Source organism: Oncorhynchus mykiss, chromosome 15 (assembly GCF_057628025.1).
Source record: "Oncorhynchus mykiss isolate SJ-2025 chromosome 15, ASM5762802v1, whole genome shotgun sequence".
Classification (NCBI taxonomy): domain Eukaryota; kingdom Metazoa; phylum Chordata; class Actinopteri; order Salmoniformes; family Salmonidae; genus Oncorhynchus; species Oncorhynchus mykiss.
The window spans coordinates 29,562,012-29,588,199 of NC_143036.1; the positions used below are offsets into that span (position 1 = coordinate 29,562,012).

Here is a 26,188-nt window from a genome sequence, read left to right on the forward strand (position 1 = left end):
GTCACCGCTGTTCACAGTCCTCGTTATGGACCCATTCTCTGACCCGCTGTGCTGTAACTCTCTGGGTCCGACCCTTGCCTTAAGTCTGGACATGATGGAACGATGGGATTGGATCGAACAATGGATTGAACAACGTCAGTCACATGTAAAGGACATGAGGATACATGAGCTGGTTTGATGTGGTTATAGGTTAGAGCTTGGGATGTGTCACAAATGGCACCCTATGGGGCCCTTTTCCAAAGTAGTGCACCATATAGGGAATAGGGTGCCATTTATGACACAGGCCTAGTCTATAGACAATGTGACAGTGATGAGATGCGGTGTACTGTATACAGTATTAAGAGTATTTTCAGGTAGGGTTTAACCTATGAGGTAAGAGACGGATATCGGAAGCATTAAGGAGAGTGCATAAAGCATAAGCAGTGTTATTTACAGAAGGTGTCTCAGGTACAAGGCAGGAGAAGAAACGTGGATAGTTCATGAGCAGTGCCTCGTCTATTATGCAGGAGATGAATATCAAATCAAATCAAATGTAGTTATATAGCCCTTCGTACATCAGCTGTACAGAGACCCAGCCTAAAACCCCAAACAGCAAGCAATGCAGGTGTTGAAGAACGTTGGCTAGGAAAAACTCCCTAGAAAGGCCAAAACCTAGGAAGAAACCTAGAGAGGAACCAGGCTATGAGAGGTGGCCAGTCCTCTTCTGGCTGTGCCGGGTGGAGATTACCTGAAATGTGCCGGGTGGAGAGCACCTGGAATGTGCCGGGTGGAGAGCACCTGGCATGTGCCGGGTGGAGATTATCTGGAATGTGCCGGGTGGAGATTACCTGGCATGTGCCGGGTGGAGATTACCTGGCATGTGCCGGGTGGAGATTATCTGGAATGTGCCGGGTGGAGATTACCTTGGAATGTGCCGGGTGGAGATTACCTGGCATGTGCCGGGTGGAGATTATCTGGAATGTGCCGGGTGGAGATTACCTGGAATGTGCCGGGTGGAGATTACCTGGCATGTGCCGGGTGGAGATTACCTGGAATGTGCCGGGTGGAGATTACCTGGAATGTGCCGGGTGGAGATTACCTGGAATGTGCCGGGTGGAGATTACCTGGAATGTGCCGGGTGGAGATTACCTGGAATGTGCCGGGTGGAGATTACCTGGCATGTGCCGGGTGGAGAGCACCTGGCATGTGCCGGGTGGAGATTTTCTGGAATGTGCCGGGTGGAGATTACCTGGAATGTGCCGGGTGGAGATTACCTGGCATGTGCCGGGTGGAGATTATCTGGAATGTGCCGGGTGGAGATTACCTGGAATGTGCCGGGTGGAGATTACCTGGAATGTGCCGGGTGGAGATTACCTGGAATGTGCCGGGTGGAGATTACCTGGCATGTGCCGGGTGGAGAGCACCTGGCATGTGCCGGGTGGAGATTATCTGGAATGTGCCGGGTGGAGATTACCTGGAATGTGCCGGGTGGAGATTACCTGGCATGTGCCGGGTGGAGATTATCTGGAATGTGCCGGGTGGAGATTACCTGGAATGTGCCGGGTGGAGATTACCTGGCATGTGCCGGGTGGAGATTACCTGGAATGTGCCGGGTGGAGATTACCTGGAATGTGCCGGGTGGAGATTACCTGGAATGTGCCGGGTGGAGATTACCTGGAATGTGCCGGGTGGAGAGCACCTGGCATGTGCTGAATAGAAAGTGTTTAGGATGAATGTTTCAAGTGTGATGTATAATGTTAAGGTGGAACGTAGCCACATGCCAGGTTTCGGTATTGGATAGTAAAGTAGGATCTTCTATTTATATGCAATGGTTGGGTTAGTTTTAATCAGCCTGGTAGAGTGCGAGGTTAATTATCATTATTATTCAAAAAGTCCATCAGTCTGACAATAACATAACAGGGCTATAAACATACTGGGCTGCCTGCCTGCGTGCGTGCGTGTGTGTGTGTGTGTGTGTGTGTGTGTGTGTGTGTGTGTGTGTGTGTGTGTGTGTGTGTGCCCATACATCTGTTTCTGTTATTTAAGTGTGTGTGTGTGTGTGTGCACCCAGGAGATTTAGAATGTGTGTGAGCCTGATTGTTTATATGGCTGAAGCTGCAGCCTTTACCACACACACATGCTGGGGCCCACAGTTACCAGGGCGGAGGGTATGTCTCTCTTACAGAGCATGGGAGACACAAACCTACAGCTCCAGTCCTGTTATCCTGACGCGTTACTCTTTAGTCTCTTTTTTCCTCTCCGGCCGAAGTGGTAGTGAATGAAAGGACCGACTGGATGTGCATCCCAAATGGCGCCCTATCCCCTTGATAGTGCACTACTCTTGTAGTTACTGATGTAGCCTGAGGCTTTGTGAGATGGTGGGTGTCCTGCTGCTTTCTGAGAAGCAGGGGAGTGTCCACTTGAAACACATCCACTTAGCTTTAGTGATTTATCCCTGCCTCTCCTACCCTGGGGTTTGGATATTGTCTGATTTAGATGTGTGTGGCTGTTCACTAAGTTCACTAACTGGGCTCCGATGCTCTCTGGTGATTTGACCGAACTGTCTTCACCAACCGTCTCCAAAGATAGGATGGCACGGTGTGCATATGTGCTGCATGTTTTTGTGTGTCTGGTGAGTGTGAGTCTGAAGAGTTGTTGAGGTCTGAAAAGGGGTCCAAGGGTTTCCCAAACCCGGTCCTCAACACCCCAAGGGGTGTACATTTTGGTGTTTAGTCATCACGCTTTGATCATCTGGATCGAAACTAAGCATGCACCTCTTGGGATCCCGAGGACCGAGTTTGGGAAATGATGAGTTAGTCTGTTGTGTGATGTTGAGGTCTGAAGAGTTTGTCTGTTGGTTGAGGTCTCAAGAGTTCATCTGTTATGCAATCTCTCATTAGTGTGTGTTTCCCTCTACTCTGCAGGGTTCGGCGGACTCCTACACCAGCCGTCCATCAGACTCCGATGTGTCCTTGGAGGAGGATAAGGAGGCCGTGCGACGAGAGGCAGAGCGGCAGGCTCAGGCACAGCTGGAGAAGGCCAAGGTACTGTACTGACACTCATACTGACCACTCTGTCCTGCAGTCTGCTGTGGATCTCCCTTTCTTTAGCCATCTCCTCTCTCTCTCTCTCATTCCCTCTCTCTCTCTCTCTCTCTCTCTCTCTCTCTCTCTCTCTCTCTCTCTCTCTCTCTCTCACATTCCCTCTCTCTCTGTCTCTCTCTCTCATTCTCTCTCTCTCTCTCTCTCTCTCTCTCATTCCCTCTCTCTCTCTCTCTCTCTCATTCCCTCTCTCTCTCTCTCTCTCTCTCTCTCATTCTCTCTCTCTCTCTCTCTCTCTCATTCCCTCTCTCTCTCTCTCTCTCTCATTCCCTCTCTCTCTCTCTCTCTCTCTCTCTTTCTCTCATTCCCTCTCTCTCTCTCTCTCTCTCTCTCTCTCTCTCATTCTCTCTCTCTCTCATTCCCTCTCTCTCTCTCTCTCTCTCTCTCTCATTCCCTCTCTCTCTCTATCTCTCTCTCTATCTCTCTCTCTCTCTCTCTCTCTCTCTCTCATTCTCTCTCTCTCTCATTCCCTCTCTCTCTGGATCTTGTATGGTGGATCATAGCATAAAAAGGCCTTTTTACGATCAGGATCTGCTTGTGCCGCTTAGTGAGCTTTGAGGTCGTCTCACATCACTCTCCTGGTTCCATTGGAGTTTTTACTAGTCAGGTCACATGGTCAGGGAAACTCAGGGCCCTAGGTCCACCGTGTCACATCAGTGCCCTATCCGGTTAGGGTAGTCTGACTCTCAGGCTAGGGGAAAGGGACCTCTGGCTCTAGTATTACTATTGTGCTACATCCCAAATGGCACCCTATTCCCTACACTTTTAGAACCAAAGGTGCTATGTATAACTTAAAATAGTTCTTCAGCTGTCCCCATAGGAGAACCCTTTGAATAACAATTTTTGGTTCAAGGTAAACCCTTTTGGTTCCATGTGAAACCCTTTCCACAGAGGGTTCTACCTGGAACCAAAAAGGTTTATCCTATGGGGACAGCCAAAGAACCCTTTCGGAACCCTTTTTTCTTGACCAGGTCAAGAAAAAAGTAGTAGAGTCTATAGGGAATAGTGTGCCATTTGTGACACAAACATGGTATGTATTGGGGTTGTTTGCAGCCATGGCATAAGGGGATAAATAAATCACACTCTTACAAAAAAATGGTTCCAAAAGGGTACTTCAGCTGTCCCCATAGCAGAAACCTTTTTTTGGTTCCAGGTAAAAACATTTTTGGTTCCAGGTAGAACCATTTTCAGGTCCATGTAGAATCCTTTCCACAGAGGGTTCTACATGGAACCCAAAACATTTCTACTGGAACCATAGGATTCTACCTAGAACCAACTAGGGTTCTTCAAAGGGTTCAACAAGGGTTCTTCTTCTAGATTGGTTCTAGGTAGGTTCTAGATGTCTGACAGATATGAGTGCCTTAGTGAGGACAGACTGTGTGTTCCACGACATGCTGTCTAAGCGCAACAGCTTTGTCTGTGAGAAGCATAGGGAATAATCAGTCCATTCTACGGTACATACAGTACAGCATAGGGTTACAAAACTACGCTAACTTTCCCAAATTTCCCAGGAAGAAGCAACGTGGTGGTTGAACGTTGTGTTAGACACAGAAACACAATAGGTGTAGACTTTACCATGAAATGCTTGCTTAGGAGCCCTTCCCAATGATACAGAGTGAAAAGAAATGTAACACGAGGAATAAAATACACCGAAATTAAGCTATATACAGGAAGTACCAGTACCAGATTAATTTGCAGGACTACAGGGTACAATATATCCGGTAGATATGTACATAGTGGTGTAGTGGTGCCTGGAGAAGTAGGTATGCTTACATTTTGACCAAAAACTTCCAAAATGCGCCCGCTGTGACAAATTCTATGAGAAACAGTGACAATACACTCTGAACAGGGATAGGCAAAAATGACAAAATACAGATACAAAATACCATACAAATCAGTGTATCAAAATAAAATGTTTGTATTTTGTAATGCATTTGACTAAAATACAAAAATGCATTTGCAAGTAGCTGGCCCAAACAGCAACAACATTCTCTGTAACGGTTACAAAAAAAATTATGTTTTACTTGCGATGCTGTGATATGTTGTTGGTTAACTACCTTAGTTGAGCAAGATTTTCAAGCAGATTTAAGTCAAAACTGTAACTCGGCCACTCAGGAACATTCACTGTCTCCTTGGTAAGCAACTCCAGTGTAGATTTGGCCTTGTGTTTTAGGTTATTACCTTGCTGAAAAGTGAATTCATTTCCCAGTGTCTGGTGGAAAGCAGACTGAACCTGGTTTTCCTCTAGGATTTTGCCTGTGCTTAGCTCCATTCCATTTGTGAAAAACTCCCCAGTACTTGACATTTACAGGCATACCCATAACATGATGCATTATGCTTGAAAATATGGAGAGTGGTAGTCAGTAATGTGTTGTATTGGATTTTCCCCATAACATAACAAAAAAATATTGCTTTGACGCATTTTTCGCAGTATTACTTTAGTGTCTTGTTGTAAACAGGATGCATGTTTTGGAATATGTTTTATTCTGTACAGGTTTCCTTCTTTTCACTCTGTTAATTAGGTTAGTATTGTGGGGTAACTACAAAGTTGTTGATCCCTCCTCAGTTTTTTCCTATCACAGCCGCTACGGTCGATATCCGCGCCCCCCCCCCCGGAAATCAAATTAGCATAATACAAAAATCCCCATAAAAATCTGTCAGTTTAAGCCAGCGATACTGTATGTTGCACTTCCGCATCTGCGGTGAAAGAGCTAGAGCGGTGTTTGTCAGACCATCTGCGGTGAAAGAGCTAGAGCGGAGTTTGTCAGACCATCTGCGGTGAAAGAGCTAGAGCGGTGTTTGTCAGACCATCTGCGGTGAAAGAGCTAGAGCGGAGTTTGTCAGACCATCTGCGGTGAAAGAGCTAGAGCGATGTTTGTCAGACCATCTGCGGTGAAAGAGCTAGAGCGGTGTTTGTCAGACCATCTGCGGTGAAAGAGCTAGAGCGGTGTTTGTCAGACCATCTGCGGTGAAAGAGCTAGAGCGGTGTTTGTCAGACCATCTGCGGTAAAAGAGCTAGAGCGGTGTTTGTCAGACCATCTGCGGTGAAAGAGCTAGAGCGGTGTTTGTCAGACCATCTGCGGTGAAAGAGCTAGAGCGGTGTTTGTCAGACCATCTGCCAACTTCTGTCTGTAGCGTCCGAACAGTTACACACCCCTATGTGGAAAGGTGGGAATCTCACGAACACGCACATATCGGTTGTTTTGCTCTAGGATGCCCACAAAGGGCTACATTTTTGTCTCATCTGACCGATAGCTTCTTCCATATGTTTGGGGAGTCTCCCAAATGCCTTTTGGCAAACACCAAACGTGTTTGCTTAAAAAAAAAAAAAAAGGCTTTTTTTCTGGCCACTCTTCCGTAAAGGCCAACTCTGTGGAGTGTACGGCTTAAAGTGGTCCTATGGACAGATACTCCAATCTCCGCTGTTTGCAGCTCTTTCAGGGTTTATCTTTGGTGTCTTTGATGCCTCTGATTAATTCCCTCCTTGCCTGGTCTGTGAGTTTTGGTGGGCGGCCCTCTCTTAGCAGGTTTGTTGTGGTGCCACATTCTTTCAATTTTTTAATAATGGATTTAATTGTGCTCCGTGAGATGTTCAAAGATTCAGATATTTTTTTATACCTCAACCCTGATCGGTACTTCTCCACAACTTTGTCCCTGACCTGTTTGGAGAGCTCCTTGGTCTTCATGGTGCCCCTTTCTTAGTGGTGTGGCAGACTGGGGCCTTTCAGAACAGGTGTTGAATAAATTCCACCTGTGTGCAATCTAACTAATTATGTGACTTCTGAAGGTAAATGGTTGCACCAGATCTTATTTAGTGGCTTCATAGCAAAGGGGTGAATACATATGCACCACTTTTCCATTTTTTTTTTTTTTAATTTTAGAATTGTTTTTCATTTCACTTCACCAATTTGGTCTATTTTGTGTATTTCCATGACATGAAATCTGAATAAAAATGCATCAAAATAGGAAAAACACCAAGGGGGTTGAATACTTTTGCAAGGCACTGTAGTAAGCAAAAAAGTGTTTAAAAAATAAAAATATATTTTATATTTTTCAAAGTAGCCACCCTTTGCCTTTGTACACTCTTGGCATTCTCTCAACCAGCTTCACTTGGAATGCTTTTCAACAGTTTTGAAGGAGTTCCCACATATGCTGAGCACTTGTTGGCTGTTTTTCCTTCACTCTGCGGTCCAACTCATTCCAAACCATCTCAACTGGGTTGAGGTTGGGTGATTGTGGAGGCCAGGTCATTTGATGCAGCACTACATCACTCTCCTTCTTGTTCAAATAGCCCTTACACAGCCTGGAGGTGTGTTGGGTCATTGTCCGGGTGAGAAAAAAAAAATGATAGCCCCACTAAGCACTAAAAAGATGGGATGGCGTATCGCTGCAGAGTGCTGTGGTAGCCATCACTGACAGTGTCACCAGCAAAGCTTCCCCCCACTAGAGGTTGACCGATTAATCGGAATGGCCAATTAATTAGGGCCGATTTCAAGTTTTCGTAACAATCGGAAATCGGTATTTTTGGACACCGATTTGGCTGATTAAAAAAAAAAACATGTTACACCTTTATTTAATCTTTATTTAACTAGGCAAGTCAGTTAAGAACACATTCTTATTTTCAATGACGGCCTAGGAACGGTGGGTTAACTGCCTTGTTCAGTGGCAGAACGACATATTTTTACCTTGTCGGCTCGGGGATTCAATCTTGCAACCTTACAGTTAACTAGTCCAACGCTCTAACCACCTGATTACATTGCACTCCACAAGGAGCCTGCCTGTTACGCGAATGCAGTAAGCCAAGGTAAGTTGCTAGCTAGCATTAAACTTATCTTATAAAAAACAAAATCAATCAATCAATCATAATCACGAGTTAACTACACATGGTTGATGATATTACTAGTTTATCTAGCGTGTCCTGCGTTGCATATAATCGATGCGGTGCGCATTCGCGAAAAAGGACTGTCGTTGCTCCAATGTGTACCTAACCATAAACATCAATGCCTTTCTTAAAATCAATACACAGAAGTATATATTTTTAAACCTGCATATTTAACTAAAGGAAATCCAGGATAGCAGGCAATATTAACCAGGTGAAATTGTGTCACTTCTCTTGCATTCATTGCACGCAGAGTCAGTGAATATATGCAACAGTTTGGGCCACCTAATTTGCCAGAATCTTACGTAATTATGACATAACATTGAAGGTTGTGCAATGTAACAGGAATATTTAGATTTAGGGATGCCACCCGTTAGATAAAATACGGAACGGTTCCGTATTTCACTGAAAGAATAAACGTCTTGTTTTCGAGATAATAGTTTCCGGAATCGACCATATTAATGACCTAAGGCTCGTATTTCTGTGTGTTATTATGTTATAACTAAGTCTATGATTTGATAGAGCAGTCAGACTGAGCGGTGGTAGGCACTAGCAGGCTCGTAAGCATTCATTCAAACAGCTTTTTTTTGCCAGCAGCTCTTCGCAATGCTTCAAGCATTGCACTGTTTATGACTTCAAGCCTATCAACTCCCGATATCAAATAACATTTTATTTGTCACATACATATGGTTAGCAGATGTTAATGCGAGTGTAGTGAAATGCTTGTAGGAACGCGAAGCGAGGTGACCATCTCAGTCGGCGCCGGTAGGCTGGTGTAGATTACGCTGGTGTAACCGATGTGAAATGGCTAGCTAGTTAGCGGGGTGTGAGCTAATAGCGTTTCAAACGTCACTCACTCTGAGACTTGGAGTGGTTGTTCCCCTTGCTCTGCATGGGTAACGCTGCTTCGAGGGTGGCTGTTGTCGATGTGTTCCTGGTTTGAGCCCAGGTAGGAGCGAGGAGAGGGACAGAAGCTATACTGTTACACTGGCAATACTAAAGTGCCTATAAGAACATCCAATAGTCAAAGGTTAATGAAATACAAATGGTATAGAGAGAAATAGTCCTATAATTCCTATAATAACTACAACCTAAGACTTCTTACCTGGGAATATTGAAGACTCATGTTAAAAGGAACCACCAGCTTTCATATGTTCTCATGTTCTGAGCAAGGAACTTAAACGTTAGCTTTCTTATATGACACATATTGCACTTTTTTTTCCTCCAACACTTTTTGCATTATTTAAACCAAATTGAACATGTTTCATTATTTATTTGAGGCAAAATTAATTTTATTGATGTATTATATTAAGTTAAAATAAGTGTTCATTCAGTATTGTTGTAATTGTCATTATTACAAATAAATAAATAAAAATTGTCCGATTAATTGGTATCGGCTTTTTTTGGTCCTCCAATAATTGGTATCGGTATCGGCGTTGAAAAATCATAAATCGGTCGACCTCTACCCCCCACCATCACACCTCCTCCTCCATGCTTCACAGTGCGAACCACACATGCAGAGATCTTCCGTTCACTTACTCTGCATCTCATAAAGACATGGCCATTGGAACCAAAAATCTCACATTTGGACTAATCAGACCAAGCAAGTCTCATCTTTTTAGTGGTGTCCTTTAGTAGTGGTTTCTTTTGCAGCAATTTGACCATGATGGCCTGATTCATGCAGTCTACTCTGAACAGTTGATGTTGAGATGTGTCTGTTACTTGAACTCTTTCAAGCATTTATTTGGGCTGCATTTCTGAGGCTGGTAACTCTAATAAACTTATCCTCTGCAGAAGAGGTAACTCCGGCTCTTCCTTTCCTGTATCGGTCCTCATGAGAGTCAGTATAATATTTAACACTTTTTGGGTTGTTACATGATTCCATGTGTTTTATTTCATCGTTTTGATGTCTTCACTATTATTCTACAATGTAGAAAATAGTAAAAATACAGAATAACCCTGGAATGAGTAGGTGTGTCCAAACTTTTGACTGGTATTGTATTGGATGTCAGTGTGTGGGGTTTTCTGTGAGAGTGTCAATGTAGTTCTAAGATTACACCAGCTCTGATGCTCGTCAGATGTGGCAGGGCTTGAAAATATTACGGACTAAAAAGGGAAACCCAGCCGCAAGCTACCAGACGAGCTAAATGCCTTTTCTGCTCACTTCAAGGCAAGTAACATAAGCATGCATGAGAGCATCAGCTGTTCCGGACGACTGTGTGATCATGCTCTCCGGAGCCGATGTGAGGAAGACCTTTAAATAGGTCAACATTCACAAAGACGTGGGGCCAGATTTATTACCAGATCATGCACTCAAAGCATGCGCTGACTAACTGGCAAATGTCTTCACTGACATTGTCAACCTCTCCATGACGGTGTAATTTCTACATGTTTCAAACAGACCACCGTAGTCCCTGTGGCCAAGAAAGCGAAGGTAACCTGCCTAAATTATTACCGCCCCATAGCACTCATGTCGGTAGCCATGAAGTGCTTTGAAACCCTAGACTCACTCCATTTCCCATACTGCCCAAACAGATCCTCAGAAGATGCAATCTCAATCGCACTCCATTCTGCCCTTTCCCACCTGGACAAAAGGAGCACCTATGTGAGAATGCTATTCATTGACTACAGCTCAGCGTTCAACACCATAGTGCCAACAAAGCTCATCACTAAGCTAAGGAACCTGGGACTAAACACCTTCCTCTACAACTGGATCCTGGACATCCTGACAGGCTGCCCCCAGGTGGTAAGTGTAGGCAATAACATTACATCTGCCACGCTAATCCTCAATACTGGGGCCCCTCAGAGGTGCGTGTTTAGTCCCCTCCTGTACTCCCTGTTCACCCACGACTGCGTGGCCAACTACCACTCCAACATCATCATTAAGTTTGCTGACGACACAACACTGATCACCGGCCAACGATGAGACAGCCTGTATGGAGGCGGTCAGAGACCTGGCAGTGTGGACAACAACCTCTCCCTCAAATTGAGCAAGACAAGGGAGCTGATTGTGGACTATAGGAAAAGGAAGGTTGAACAGGCGGGTCGAGTCTCCACATCACCAATGAGCTATCATGGTCCAAACACACCAAGACAGTTGTGAAGAGGGCACAACAACAGTTTTTCACCGTCAGGAGAATGAAAAGATTTAGCATGTATTCCCAGCTGCACCATCGAGAGCATCCTGACCGGTTGCATCACCGCCTGGTATGGCAACTGCTCGGCATCTAACCATAAGGCGCTACAGAGGGTAGTGCATACGGCCCAGTACATCACTGGGGCCAAGCTTCCTGACATCCAGGACCTATATACTAGAGCTGCAAAATCTGGACCCCTACAAATCAGCCAATCTGGACCCTCTCTTTCTAAAATTATCTGCCGAAATTGTTGCAACCCCTATTACTAGCCTGTTCAACCTCTCTTTCGTATCGTCTGAGATTCCCAAAGATTGGAAAGCTGCCGCGGTCCTCCCCCTCTTCAAAGGGGGAGACACTCTAGACCCAAACTGCTACAGACCTATATCTATCCTACCCTGCATCTCTAAGGTCTTCGAAAGCCAAGTTAACAAACAGATTACTGACCATTTTGAATCACATCGTACCTTCTCCGCTATGCAATCTGGTTTCAGAGCTGGTCATGGGTGAACCTCAGCCACGCTCAAGGTCCTAAACGATATCATAACCGCCATGGATAAGAGACATTACTGTGCAGCTGTATTCATCGACCTGGCCAAGGCTTTTGACTCTGTCAATCACCACATTCTTATTGGCAGACTCAACAGCCTTGGTTTCTCAAATGATTGCCTCGCCTGGTTCACCAACTACTTCTCTGATAGAGCTCAGTGTGTCAAATCGGAGGGCCTGTTGTCCAGACCTCTGGCAGTCTATGTATACATCAATGATGTCGCTCTTGCTGCTGGTGATTCTCTGATCCACCTCTACGCAGACGACACCATTCTGTATACTTCTGGCCCTTCTTTGGACACTGTGTTAACTAACCTCTAGATGAGCTTCAATGCCATACAACTCTCCTTCCGTGGCCTCCAACTGCTCTTAAACACAAATAAAACTAAATGCATGCTATTCAACCGATCATTGCCCGCACCTGCCTGCCCATCCAGCATCACTACTCTGGACGGCTCTGACTTAGAATACGTGGATAACTTCAAATAACTAGGTGTCTGGCTAGACTGTAAACTCTCCTTCCAGACTCACATTAAGCATCTCCAATCAAAAATTAAATCTAGAATCGGCTTCCTATTTCGCAACAAAGCTTCCTTCACTCATGCTGCCAAACATACGTTTGCGATGTCATCTATAAAATAGCCTCCAACACTCTACTCAGCAAACTGGATGTAGTCTATAACAGTGCCATCCGTTTTGCTTCCAAAGCCCCATACACTACTCACCACTACGACCTATACGCTCTCGTTGGCTGGCCCTCGCTTCATACTCGTCGCCAAACCCACTGGCTACAGGTCATCTACAAGTCTCTGCTAGGTAAAGCCCCGCCCTATCTCAGCTCGCTGGTCACCATAGCAGCACCCACTCGTAGCACTCGCTCCAGCAGATACAATATTTAGCCTTGTTATTGTTATGTCATTTTCTTGTTTCTTTTTGATTATATATATATTTTTTTTCACTTCAGTTTATTTAGTAAATACTTTCTTAACTCTATATCTTGAACTGCATTGTTGGTTAAGGGCTTGTATGTAAGCATTTCACGGTAAGGTCTACTATACCTGTTGTATTCGGCGCATGTGACAAATAACATTTGATTTGATTTAGTGTGTGCGAATAAGTGTGTATATAGTCTATATATAGTCTTGTGAGTGTGCATAGAGTCAATGCAAGATGGGGTCAATACAGATAGTCCGGGTAACCATTTAATTAACTGTTTAACAGTCTTATGGCTTTTGTATTTCATGTTATTATGGCTTGCTTACGTTCCAAATGGCAACCTATTCCCTTTAGTGCACTTGACCAGACCCCAATAGGGCACATAGACTCTATTACCTCTGTACAGTAAGTGTTTACTGTATATAACGTATTAACGGTGCGCTAGACAGGTGCTTGTGAATTACCGTCTTATAAACCATTACTGTCACTGAGATTGCACTTCCCCTGACCCGGGCCCTCTCTCTCTCTTTCTCTCTTCTCTCTTCTCTCTCTCTTTCTCTCTCTGTCTCTCTCTTCGGCGAGATGCCAGATCATTGAGCAGCTATTTTTACAGCTCGTCTATCATGTAAAGTGGCTGGGGTAATCCATGCCAGGTTATCTGCTAGCGACTTATCTTTTTAATTAGCGAGCAAGAAGGGGCTCTCTCTGTGAAACATCCGGCTATATGCTGGCCTGATTGCCTCTTTACAGGCAGACCAACCAGGGCTATGTCACAAATGGCACCCTATTCCCTATATACAGTAGTGTACTTATTTTTTACTAGAGCCCTACACTCTTAGACAAAAGGTTTCCAAAAGGGTCCTTCGGCTGTCCCCATAGGAGAACCCTTTTTGGTTCCATGTCAAACTCTCTGTGGAAATGGTTCTACCTGGAACCAAAAGGGGTTCTACCTGGAACCAACAAGGGTTCTTCAAAGGGTTCTCTTATGGGGACAGACAAATAACCCTTTTAGGTTCTAGATAGCACCTTTTCTCCAAGAGTGTAAGGTACCCTATGGGCCCTGGTCAAAAGTAGTGCACTACATAGACAGGTTGGCTGACAACGTCACCAAAATGAACGTTCAGAAATCTAGCAACATTGACAAGAAGCTGCCATGTGGGAAATCGTTGGTGGCTTGTTTCTTAATGTCTTGTTGATTTCATGTGTATGCTAATATGGCTCAAATTTGCTAGCTAGCTAACCAACAAGTGTAATGATGTATTTGAGAGACAACATGTGCTCAATGTGCAACTGTATATATACTGAACCAAAAATATTTAAAAAACAATTTCAAAGATTTTACTGAATTACAGTTCATATAAGGAAATCAGTCAATTTAAATAAATTCATTAGGCTCTAATCTATGGACTTCACATGACTGGGCAGGGGCGCAGCCATGGGCGGGCATAGGCCCACCCACTGGGGAGCCCACCCACCTGGGAGCCAGGCCCTGCTAATCAGAATGAGTTACGCTCTCAGTGTAGAGAGGAAGTTTTCGCGGCGCAGAGAACAGCACAAGGCATCGATTTCGACTGGTTTCTTTCAGTTGAGAGCGTTTCCTTGCCATGCCGGTTGCGTTGGGGAGGTGTGTGCGTGTGCGTTTGTACCAGGGTTTCCATGTGGCACCAGACATTTGACCGGCAGCAGAACTGTACTGGACCTCTATGCATTGGGTGCATAACCTGATTAGGGCATCCACCCATGGTGCTGAGAATGACAGAGATCACATTTAGATGACGGTGATTCATATTAACAGAACATACCACTCGAGGATGCAACGGCATGCGTTCTTCTTACAGAATTCCGATGTGCACTTTGTAGATGTCAGAATAACTGTCCACATTTCCGTTTCCTCAGCCAACAAGACAAGTAACGAATGGCAAAATCACTAGCCTATGCCAATCTACTATCCCCTGTAGTAGAAACGTTGACCTATTCTATTAGTCAGCTTGTTGTTCTGTGCGAGAAAGAATCACTTTAAAAAGTATTGAGTCAGATGCAACAGATCAGAATGTTTAGCTGAAAATGTTGATCAACTATTAGTCCTTCACATTATAGCTGCGTAGCAACGCGCTCACGGCAGTAGGCTACGCGCGAATGTTCGTTCCATACTGTAATTAGCGGAAAACACAGCTATCAAGGGCGCACTGCACATGCGAGCGGTTTCATGTGACAGATATCACATTTACTTTAGAAAAGTAGAAATAGGGGAGATCTAAAGATGCAACAACTAGCATGGGTTGTTAGGGGAGATCTAAAGATGCAACAACTAGCATGGGTTGTTAGGGGAGATCTAAAGATGCAACAACTAGCAGGGGTTGCACATATGACTAGGATTGTGCTTTTGGCTACTGGACAATAAAATAAAGTTGATTTGAAAACCAATAGAACATGAGAGAAATAGGCTACTGGTTTCAATGTCATATGAAACCCTGGTGTGTGCTTGTGTGTGTGTGCACGTCTTTGTTTGTTTGCGTTTAATCGTAGCCCAGATCTGGGCAGCACACGCGAGGCGAGCCAGAGTTAAATGGAGATACGCTGTGTCTCCCTGAGGCCACTGGTCTCTCACATCAGTATCCCCTCATGGGCCCTTGAGCCCGTCTCTCTGACCGCACAGCTTTAATCAACTCTACAGGCTTCTCCTCCTAATGGCAGTGTCTCCTAGCCCAAATCACACTCACATCTGACAACAAACTAGCACCATCTGCCCTCCTTTCCTCTATCACCTCAGAGCAATGCCAAGGAGTCAGAGATACAGATACATTTGATACACTGCCGATTTTGCAGGTTTTCCTACTTACAAAGCATGTAGAGGTCTGTAATTTTTTTATCATAGGTATACTTCAACTGTGAGAGACGGAATCTAAAACAAAAATCCAGAAAATCACATTGTATGATTTTTAAGTAATTAATTTGCATTTAATTTGCAGTATCAAAAACTTGTTCTCCCCACTGTACACTGGAGTTAACAAAACAGAGATAGAGAGAGAGTGACAGAGGGGAAGAGAGATATATACAGTAGATAGAGATAGAGAGGGGGGGAGAGAGGAAAGAGAAAGGGCTCTGGTTAAAAGTAGTGCACTATATAGGGAATAGGATTCCATTTCAGACACAACCCCAGATTCAAACCAAGACAGACCTCTCGTTTCCCCTGTAAAAATAGCCTCAACCATCAATCACTGTCACCCAATTATGTTCGATATGAATGTAAAATATTCAAATGTCTGGACTTTAGAGAACTGTCCTCATTATCTATTTCATTATGCATGGACAGTGCTGAAATGGCCATATGGCTCTGCTCATTTATAGAATAAAAAATATCCGGCTGGATTGATGAAGGTTAAGGGGACCTTACCACGGCGCATAAAACCACATTTTACAGACTCGCACTTCAGAGCTAGCACACTGCACTCGCTCTGCTCGCCATAAGGCTTTACATTCGACTTCAGAACAATCCGAAACATTTGCTCAAGGTGAAACAATACGAGAATCTTGATTTATGGTCCTAGATCCACTGTGGCCTGCTAATGCAAGGACAGTGCCAGATTACAAATGACAAGGCAGGCAACACGCAGGGCAGGCATCTTATAATGATGGCAGTACCGTTATAGAGAAGGCTTCAGGATATTAGTTAATGAAATATGCACAAAATGGAGTGATTTTTAACAGAGAGAATGAGAAAGCAAGAGGGAAGGGGGGTGGTGGACATTTCTTTCACATTTCTTTCTCTAGCTCACCCCTCACACTCTCTTTCTCTTATGTCAGTCGTTTCTCTTTTCTATTCTCTCTCCGTTCTTTCTCTTCCCCTCCTCTTTCTCCCATTCCCCTCACTCTCTTCTCCAGCCCCTCACTCTCTTACCGACCTTTCCTCCCTCTCCTATTCCATCCCTCTCTCTATCCCCCTTATGTCATGACCACCTTCCTCCGATGACCACTCAAGCCACGAACTTTCCCGACCCTGTCATGAATGATGTTGTTGTTGTTGTTGTTTTACATTTTAAAAAGCGCTTTGAGGTTCTTTAAGTCATGAATAGCGCTATAAAAGTTGAATAAATTCAGAATTATAATTGTACTTATTTTCTTGCTGCGGTCAATATTGCATGCCTAATGAAGGCCTGCCTGTGCTACGTAAAGATGAGGAGAGGAACAGTGGGATGGACAGGAGAGGAGAGATGAGGAGAGGAAGAGGGGGATGGACAGAAGAGGAGAGATGAGGAGAGGAACAGTGGGATGGACAGGAGAGGAGAGATGAGGAGAGAAAGATGGGGATGGACAGAAGAGGAGAGATGAGGAGAGGAAGAGGGGGATGGACAGAAGAGGAGAGATGAGAAGAGGAAGAGTGGAATGGACAGAAGAGGAGAGATGAGGAGAGGAACAGTGGGATGGACAGGAGAGGAGAGATGAGGAGAGGAAGAGGGGGATGGACAGAAGAGGAGAGATGAGGAGAGGAACAGTGGGATGGACAGGAGGGGAGATGAGGAGAGAAAGATGGGGATGGACAGAAGAGGAGAGATGAGGAAAGGAAGAGTGGAATGGACAGAAGAGGAGAGATGAGGAGAGGAACAGTGGGATGGACAGGAGAGGAGAGATGAGGAGAGGAAGAGGGGGATGGACAAGAGAGGAGCGATGAGGGGAGGGGGAGGGAAGATGGGGAAGGACAGGAAGGAAGAGGGGGATGGACAGGAAGGAGGAGGGGGGTGGACAGGAAGGAAGAGGGGGGTGGACAGGAAGGAAGAGGCGGATGGACAGGAAGGAAGAGGGGGGTGGACAGGAAGGAAATGGGGGGTAGACAGGAAGGAAGAGGGGGATTTACAGGAGAGGAGAACAACACAGCGCCACAGTGTACAGCGCTTGTCACCTGTGATAATCCATGGTGGCATCTGAGGTCAGGAGAGTGTGTACACAGATGCACACTGGTGTGAAATAGCATTAACCACTGTGAAACAGCATTAATACTCCAGCATGGGCTACTGACGTCACAGACCATGTCATTGATCACTGAGAGACTGGAGAGAGAGAAGCAGTGGAGCATGAGAAAGGCAGTACCAGTCCCCCCAGACCACACAGGCACATACTACCTGGCTGTGTTCTAAATTGGTACTCTATTTGTTTCATAGGACACTACTTTTCATCAGGGCCCATAGGGCTCTGGTCAAAAAGTAGTGCATTATGTAGGGGATAGGGTGCCATTTGGGACACCGCCTCAGACGGAACATAACATCTTAGCACGGCAGCCGTGTGGCGTTAAACTGACACTCAACCAAGGACACAATGTCCTCTGTGTGTCATGTACTAGTGCTGTACACACTCAGGCGCAGTACATTTACTCCATTGACATTGACCAACACATACAACCATTCATTCCTTTCCTGGGATGTGCTGTACTCTCCTGCCAAGCTCATTTAGAGAGGATTATAAATGGCGTGTATTTATCTTGTTTTCTTTAGAGGTTTATCATTGTCGCTTTGCACCGGTTTTCATATTTTTACAAAGCATTATCTGACATTGAAGGACATCGGGATTGAATGATCCTGTTTGCTCTTCGCCTGAGAATGGTCCAAATGCGTGGCTGCGTCCCAAATGGCGCCCTATTCCATACATAGTGCACTACTTTTGACCGGGTCCCCATAGGCCTCTGGTCAAAAGTAATGCACTAGGAAATAGGGTGCCGTTTGGGACGTCCGTAGGTCTGCAGGATCTCCTGCAGGTCCACTCTCCTGGCCAATCATTCTAATGGGGCTCATCAGATAGGTGAAGGCTGAAGGTGACTGGGAAGAATTACGCTCCCTACTCTTAAGTGTTCTTTATGCCCCCTTTTCTTGGAGGACGATTCTTACCAAACAGTTGTTGCCACATCTATGGGTTTGTATACTGTATAGGCTTAGTGCATTACAAGGCCATTCGCCATGGTTTCTCACTGGGAGCAGAAATGTGCCTGAGCAATAAACACCAGCAAATGTTTTTCCTTGAGGCCCCCATTATTAGCCAGATAATGATAATTCTGTGCAAAACCTCCAATTTAGACCAGCCCACTGGGCTAAATATGGACCAGTCCATCTGGCATTCACCCTAACTGTCCTATGGCCAGTCATTTTCGCTTTAATGTTTGTTTGTCGTTTTTATATCATTTTTCCAGGGTTTTCATTGGGTTTATGCTACATGGATATTTGATGTATTTAGCTAGTGGTAAGCTAAGCCATGTCCCTTTCCAGCTTCCCTTTCTCATCTACAGGTAAACGTTTAGCAAAAGGGCCAGGGGAGACTACTGTGGGCTGTGTCACTGAGCGTTTGGCTTGGCTCTCCATCGGCCACCAGCGACAGAGGAGCTTGTCACGCTCTCACAGGCAGAGGAAATGTAATCCGGATAGGGCCATGTCCATGTCACCAACTGCCGCCACCACAGACAAACTCAGCTCAGGTTACTATCGTGTCCAATAACATTTGATAGAATCGTTTAGAAAGGAATTACATCTTTAAAAAAATTGATATTCTTAAGGCCACAATCAGGTTACGATTTGGAGTCTGTGCATGTTTTTTCTCCTGTCTCGTTTCTCTAGTCAGTGACCTATTTTTTTTAAGTCTTTATTGTTTAAATCCCTTTTCACAGAAAATGTCATGCCTTGCTACGGGGGGAATAGGGGGCCATTTGGGACACACAGGGTGGATGGCTGTCCCAGAGGGGAAAAAGGTCATAGGTGATTTTAGAAATGGAACACATTGATCCAGCCATTGTACAGACTCTATTCACCAACCATTTGGACAAGTGCAGTGTGCTCATTGTCAGTCAGAAGGAAACACATGACAAAACCAGAAGTTCAGTTAAGAAGCCGTCGAATCATTACAAGACTAATCCTGGTTTATATTTGTTTAATAGATAGATCTCTTTGACAAGTTCAATCCCAATACGACCACGCGTGGATAATGCATTTAAAATAATCGACGACGACACGTTTGAAAATGTATTTCCATTGTGGTTCTCTTAAATAAATGGTTCAAAATACAAACAAACAAGTACAAACATCAAAATGGTCGTCCTAGGCTACTCGGTAGACCTAGCCTTCTGGGCGTACTTGGGTTACTCAACACAAAACAAAGGACAGGGCGACATTGTCATATCCTAGAGCAGGACTCCCTCAGTATTATCAGCAAATCTCAGGCTCCTAAACGGAGTTAGATGATGCCAGATGATGGTGATGCCAGATGATGGTGATACCAGATGATGGTTTGATGATTGTGATGCCAGTAGGCCTATGGTCTCAAGAGTCCTCTCAAGTACCCCTTGTAGATAGGCCAAGTACCCCTTGTGGATAGGCCAAGTACCCCTTGTGGATAGGCCAAGTACCCCTGGTTGGGAACCACTGATGTACCCTAAAGCAGGGAGACAGAGTAGGGGAAAGACATCCTATTCCCTGTCTAGTGCACTAATTTTGACCAGGCTGTCCTATAACCCCGTGGGGCTCTGGTCAAAAGTAGTGCACTGATATAGGGACTAGGGTGTCATTTTGGGACATTAGCAGGCTCATTCATAAAGATTAGAAGTGAGTGTGGGTGAGTCACAGCGTGCCTGCCAGGCAGCATCTCTGACAGCAGTTCTTTTTTTACGCCTCACACAATGGGGGGAGAAAATAGCCCCGCGAATAGCACTCCTCTCTTCTCAGCCTGAGACGGTAATAAAAACATCACGGAGAATTGGATTCAGGGAACGAATCCATGGAGCTCAGCTTTGTCTCCCGATAAAGACTTCTGTGAAGTCCAAACGGTGTATTTGGGTGTTTGGAATAATGCACTTGGGAGCAGCCTATTCCACGTGTGGGACTCTCAATTCCTATCTCAGTATAATGTTTTAGTTAGCACGGGTATTCTCAAGTTCAGGATGTGCATATCACCCTTCTTTTCTTCATGCTCAACTTTCACCCAACACAAAGGTTTCAGCCTACAGAGACACCTGTCATTATATCATGTCTTATCTTGTGTAGCCAAAACTTTGCATCTATTCCTTTTCTTTCTTTGGCAGACTAAACCGGTTGCGTTTGCTGTCCGCACAAATGTCAACTACTGTGCCACCAACGATGACGACGTCCCCGTGCCGGGCATGGCCATCTCCTTTGAGGCTAAAGACTTCCTCCACGTCAAAGAGGTCAGGGGTCACAGTACTATCAAATGGGGACGAGGATGATGGAGGTGGAGGAGAATGGGAGAAGAATGAGGATGAGGAGGAAGATGATGTTGATAACAATGATGACGAGCAGAAGGGGAACACAGATGTATTAACCAGTTCATGTCCGTCCCCCTGTAGAAATTTAATAACGACTGGTGGATAGGGCGCCTGGTGAAGGAAGGCTGTGAAATCGGTTTCATCCCCAGTCCTGTGAAGATCGAGAACACTCGGATACAACACGAGCAGAGAGCCAAACAGGGCAAGTTCCATTCCGGGTACGTACCATTCTCCCCCCCCCCCCCCACCTTACTGCAATCACCATGGAAACTAACATGCACCTCACCCAATCATTATTCTTGCATTGAGCCGACCCTTGAGATAGCCGACACTGTCATCCTGCAACACCTCAGATATACTGATATGAATTATATAGCTGATATTAATTATTTCTCTTTGCAGTAAATCGGGAGCAAACTCCTCTACCAGTTTAGGTGAAGTGGTTCCTAACTCGCGGAAATCCACCCCCCCTTCCTCTGGTGAGTAATGGAGGGCCTTGCGGCAGGCGTTTGGGGAAAGGTTGCCACGTTTTTCACAGACACAAACAAACTCTTTACTGTAATACTTGGGAGTTATTACCAAACCTCCATCAACCTCTAAGAGGGTTTGAAAAGGAAGCGTGATAGAAATGGGAGACGAGGGTGAGTTTCATTAGTAAGGTCATTATTTTGACCTTACTGCTGGCCTATCTTTTGTACACTTCAGGCGTATTGTCCAATCGGTTGCTAAATCTACACGACGTGGCCCTTTAGTGGAAATGTTGGAATGGTGTTTATGTCTTAAATGTTTGCTTACCTTATGTGCTATCGTTTACTGTCCTTGCTCACCCCAGTTTGACTATAGTTAACTCAAGCTTGATTATGGTCTGTATAGTTTGTTTATGTGGTGGAATAACCTGTGTATCTGTCCAGTGTTAGGTGTTCAATGTTACCCTCGTAACCTCCTGTGTTTGCCTCTGTGTGATGGTGGCCTTGTGTTGTGTCCATGTGCGTAGCCTTTGACATAGATGCCACAGGCTTAGACCCCGAGGACAATGAGCTTCCAGTCCACCTCCGCTCCCCTAAAGCCAGTCAGCCAAACACTGTCATGTCATCCACCCTAGCCAAAGAGAAACGAATGCCCTTCTTTAAGAAGGTAAACGTGGCATCTACGCCAGTATTTACTCTCGATCTCTCTCTCTCTCTCTGTCGGTCCGTCCGCACAGCTACCCACGACAACTGCCTCACTGTGGCTGCTCAGCATCACCCTGTCCACCGTCTGTCCGTTCCCCCCCGTTCTGTTTGTCCTCTGTGTCCCGCCATAGTCCATGTCTCTTCCCTCCCTCCACTGGGCGTTCGAGCCATTAGCATGCATGTTGCCAGTTTCTTAACCCTCTCTCTCTCCTCTTCCGTCTGGGCCGTAGCTAAGCAGAAGCAGAAGTCGGTAAGTTATATTGCCGTGCAGCATGCACCAACCCCCAGCAGGGCCTTGGGGGTCTGGGGGATGTGCATCGGTGATTTCTCTGCAGTGGTTGTGGTTTTTCCTGACACTCCCATCTAACTCACTGTCGTCGCTGTGGTCTCTCTCTGTGTGTGTGTGTGTGTGTGTACATGTGTGTGCATGCGTGATGCAGATTTAGTGGGAACTCATTGTACTCAGCTATTAAACCAGAAGTGTATCTACATTAGTGCTGTTGCGGTGATCATATTACCGCCACACCGGCAGCCACGAGTCATGACCACAGTCAAATTCCACATGAACATTGAGTCACAATAATCTCCTGTTATTCATTCTGGACATGCTTTGATAGCACCCAACTTGCTAGACCATCAGGTCCTAATGGCCTGAAACTCAGGGCTCTATTGTCCCTCTAACCACTCTGACATCAATGCAAATGCAATATAAAATCACATCAAACACATATCGTCAATACAGTAGGACCCCAGTACTCTTAAAACTCACCTCACTGTGATGATCAATTTTGAAGAACTGTAATGAGTTTCGTCTTCATACGAAGGAGAGTCGGACCAAAATGCAGCGTGTGGTTTACGATCCATGTTTATTAATAATACGAAACACGAATCTCCAATACAATACTACAAAAACAAAACGTAACGAAACCCTAACAGCCTATATAGTGTGAACACAGGGACACATAGGACAGGAACAATCACCCACAAACACACAGTGAAACCCAGGCTACCTAAATATGGTTCCCAATCAGAGACAATGACGAACACCTGCCTCTGACTGAGAACCATATCAGGCTGAACATAGAAATAGACAAACAAGACAAGAAACATAGAATACCCACTCAGATCACACCCTGACCAATCAAAACATAGAAAATACAAAGTAAACTATGGTCAGGGCGTGACAGTACCCCCCCCCCAAGGTGCGGACTCCGGCCGCAAAACCTGAACCTATAGGGGAGGGTCTGGGTGGGCATCTGTCCGCGGTGGCGGCTCTGGCGCTGGACGTGGAACCCACTCCATGACAGTTTTAATCCCCCTCCTAAACGTCCCTAAATAGGTTACCCACCACAATGATAACATGGGACAGAGGGACAGCTCGGGACAGAGGTAACTCGGGACAGATGGGTAGCTCAGCACTGAGAGGAAGCTCAGCACTGAGAGGAAGCCCAGGCAGGTAGTAGAAACTACCAGAACCTGGCTGGCTGGCGGTTTCAGCAGATCCTGGTCGACTAGCAGATCTGGAAGAATCTGGTCGACTGGCGGATCTGGGAGAATCTGGTCGACTGGCGGATCTGGGAGAATCTGGTCGACTGGCGGATCTGGGAGAATCTGGTCGACTGGCGGATCTGGGAGAATCTGGTCGACTGGCGGATCTGGGAGAATCTGGTCGACTGGCGGATCTGGGAGAATCTGGTCGACTGGCGGATCTGGGAGAGTCTGGTCGACTGGCAGATCTGGAAGAGACTGGTCGACTGGCAGATCTGGAAGAGTCTGGTCGACTGGCAGATCTGGAAGAGTCTGGTCGACTGGCAGATCTGGAAGAGTCTGGTCGACTGGCAGATCTGGAAGAGTCTGGTCCGACTGGCAGATCTGGAAGAGTCTGGACGACTGGCAGATCTGGAAGAGTCTGGACGACTGGCAGATCTGGAAGAGTCTGGACGACTGGCAGATCTGGAAGAGTCTGGACGACTGGCAGATCTGGAAGAGTCTGGACGACTGGCAGATCTGGAAGAGTCTGGACGACGGGCAGATCTGGAAGAGTCTGGACGACGGGCAGATCTGGAAGAGACTGGACGACTGGCAGATCTGGAAGAGACTGGTCGACACAGACTGGCTGCTCTGGCTGCTCCATGCTGACTGACAGCTCTGGCTGCTCCATGCTGGCAGACTGCTCTGGCTGCTCCATGCTGACTGGCAGCTCTGGCTGCTCCATGCTGACTGGCGGCCCTGGCTGCTCTGGCTGCTCCATGCTGACTGACAGCTCTGGCTGCTCTGGCTGCTCCATGCTGACTGGCGGCCCTGGCTGCTCTGGCTGCTCCATGCTGACTGGCGGCCCTGGCTGCTCCATGCTGACTGGCGGCCCTGGCTGCTCCCTGCTAACTGGCGGCCCTGGCTGCTCCCTGCTAACTGGCAGCTCTGGCTGCTCTGGCTGCTCCATGCTGACTGACTGCTCCATGCTGACTGGCTGCTCCATGCTGACTGGCTGCTCCATGCTGACTGGCGGCCCTGGCTGCTCCATGCTGACTGGCGGCCCTGGCTGCTCCATGCTGACTGGCGGCCCTGGCTGCTCCATGCTGACTGGCGGCCCTGGCTGCTCCATGCTGACTGGCGGCCCTGGCTGCTCCTTGCAGACTGGCGGCCCTGGCTGCTCCTTGCAGACTGGCGGCCCTGGCTGCTCCTTGCAGACTGGCGGCCCTGGCTGCTCCTTGCAGACTGGCAGCTCTGGCGGCTCCTTGCAGACTGGCAGCTCTGGCGGCTCCTTGCAGACTGCCAGCTTTGGCGGCTCCTTGCAGACTGGCAGCTTTGGCGGCATCCTGCAGACAGGCAGCTCTGGCGGCTCCTTGCAGACTGGCAGCTCCTTGCAGACTGGCAGCTCCTTGCAGACTGGCAGCTCCTTGCAGACTGGCAGCTCCTTGCAGACTGGCAGCTCCTTGCAGACTGGCAGCTCCTTGCAGACTGGCAGCTCTATGCTAACTGGCAGCTCTATGCTAACTGGCAGCTCTATGCTAACTGGCAGCTCTATGCTAACTGGCAGCTCTATGCTAACTGGCAGTTCTGAACAGGCGGGAGACTCCGGCAACGCTGTAGAGGCAGAAAGCTCTGACAGCGCTAAACCGGCGGGAGACTCCAACAGCGCTGAAGAGGAGGAAGGCTCTGGCAGCGCTGAACAGGTGAGAGACTCCGACAGCGCTGGAGAGGAGGAAGGCTCCGACAGCGCTAAACAGGCGAGGCGCACTGTAGGCCTGATGCGTGGTGCTGGCACTGGTGGTACTGGGCCGAGGACACGCACAGGAAGCCTAGTGCGGGGAGCTGCTACCGGAGGGCTGGGGTGTGGAGGTGGCACAGGATGGGTTAGACCGTGAAGGCGTACTGGAGATCTTGAGAGCGGTGTTGGCACAGGACATGCAAGGCTAGGGAGGTACACAGGAGGCCTGGTGCGTGAGACTGGCACTGTCTTCACCAGCTGACTAGCACGCACCTCAGGACGAGTAGAGAGCACTGACCCAGGTGCCAATAAATCCCCGACACGCTCCTTCGGGCGAATATCATATTTAAAGCACCAACACAGCAACTCCCTCATTTCACTCTCCTCCAATTTCTCCATTAACTCCTTCACAGTCTCTGCTTCGCTTACCTCCAACACCGGTTCTGGTCTCCTCCTTGGCTCCTCACGATAAACAGGGGGAGTTGGCTCAGGTCTGCGACCTGGCGTAGCCATACTCCCTGTTAGCCCCCCCCCAAGAAATTTTTGAGGCTTACTCTCGGGCTTCCATCCGCTCCGTCGTGCTACTTCCTCATATTTGCGCCTCTCAGCTTTCGCCGCCTCCAGTTCTTCCTTGGGACGGCGATATTCTCCCGGTTGAGCCCATGGTCCACCATTATCTAATTCATACTCCCATGACGCTCTCTCCCACTGCGGCTGCGGCTGCTGCTGCTCCTGCTGCCTCTGTTCCTTCTTCGGCTGCACCTTGGTGCGGCTATACTCCCCTGGTTTAGCCCAGGGTCCTCTCCCGTCGAGGATTTCCTCCCATGTCCAGAAATCCTTACAACGTAACTCCTCTTTTTGCTGCTGCTGCTGCCTGTTGACACGCCGCTTGGTCCGTTGGTGGTGGGTGATTCTGTAATGAGTTTCGTCTTCATACGAAGGAGAGTCGGACCAAAATGCAGCGTGTGGTTTACAA

General features: G+C 46.8%; 1 protein-coding gene across 9 annotated transcripts in view; it reads left to right on the forward strand.

Moving 5' to 3' along the window:
* Window positions 1–26,188, forward strand: part of LOC110489951 (calcium voltage-gated channel auxiliary subunit beta 2a) — a 112,247-nt gene that overhangs the window by 60,900 nt on the left and 25,159 nt on the right. For 5 of the 9 annotated variants that reach the window (XM_036944239.2, XM_090199829.1, XM_036944242.2 and 2 more), the window contains 5 exons: window positions 2,904–3,023; window positions 20,632–20,754; window positions 20,914–21,050; window positions 21,235–21,311; window positions 21,827–21,966. In XM_036944239.2, coding sequence (XP_036800134.2) covers window positions 2,904–3,023; window positions 20,632–20,754; window positions 20,914–21,050; window positions 21,235–21,311; window positions 21,827–21,966 — 597 coding nt within the window. Of the gene's footprint in view, window positions 1–2,903; window positions 3,024–20,631; window positions 20,755–20,913; window positions 21,051–21,234; window positions 21,312–21,826; window positions 21,967–22,234; window positions 22,255–26,188 lie in introns of all 9 variants that reach the window. The other 4 variants (XM_036944241.2, XM_090199830.1, XM_090199832.1 and 1 more) reach the window with 1 other exon arrangement.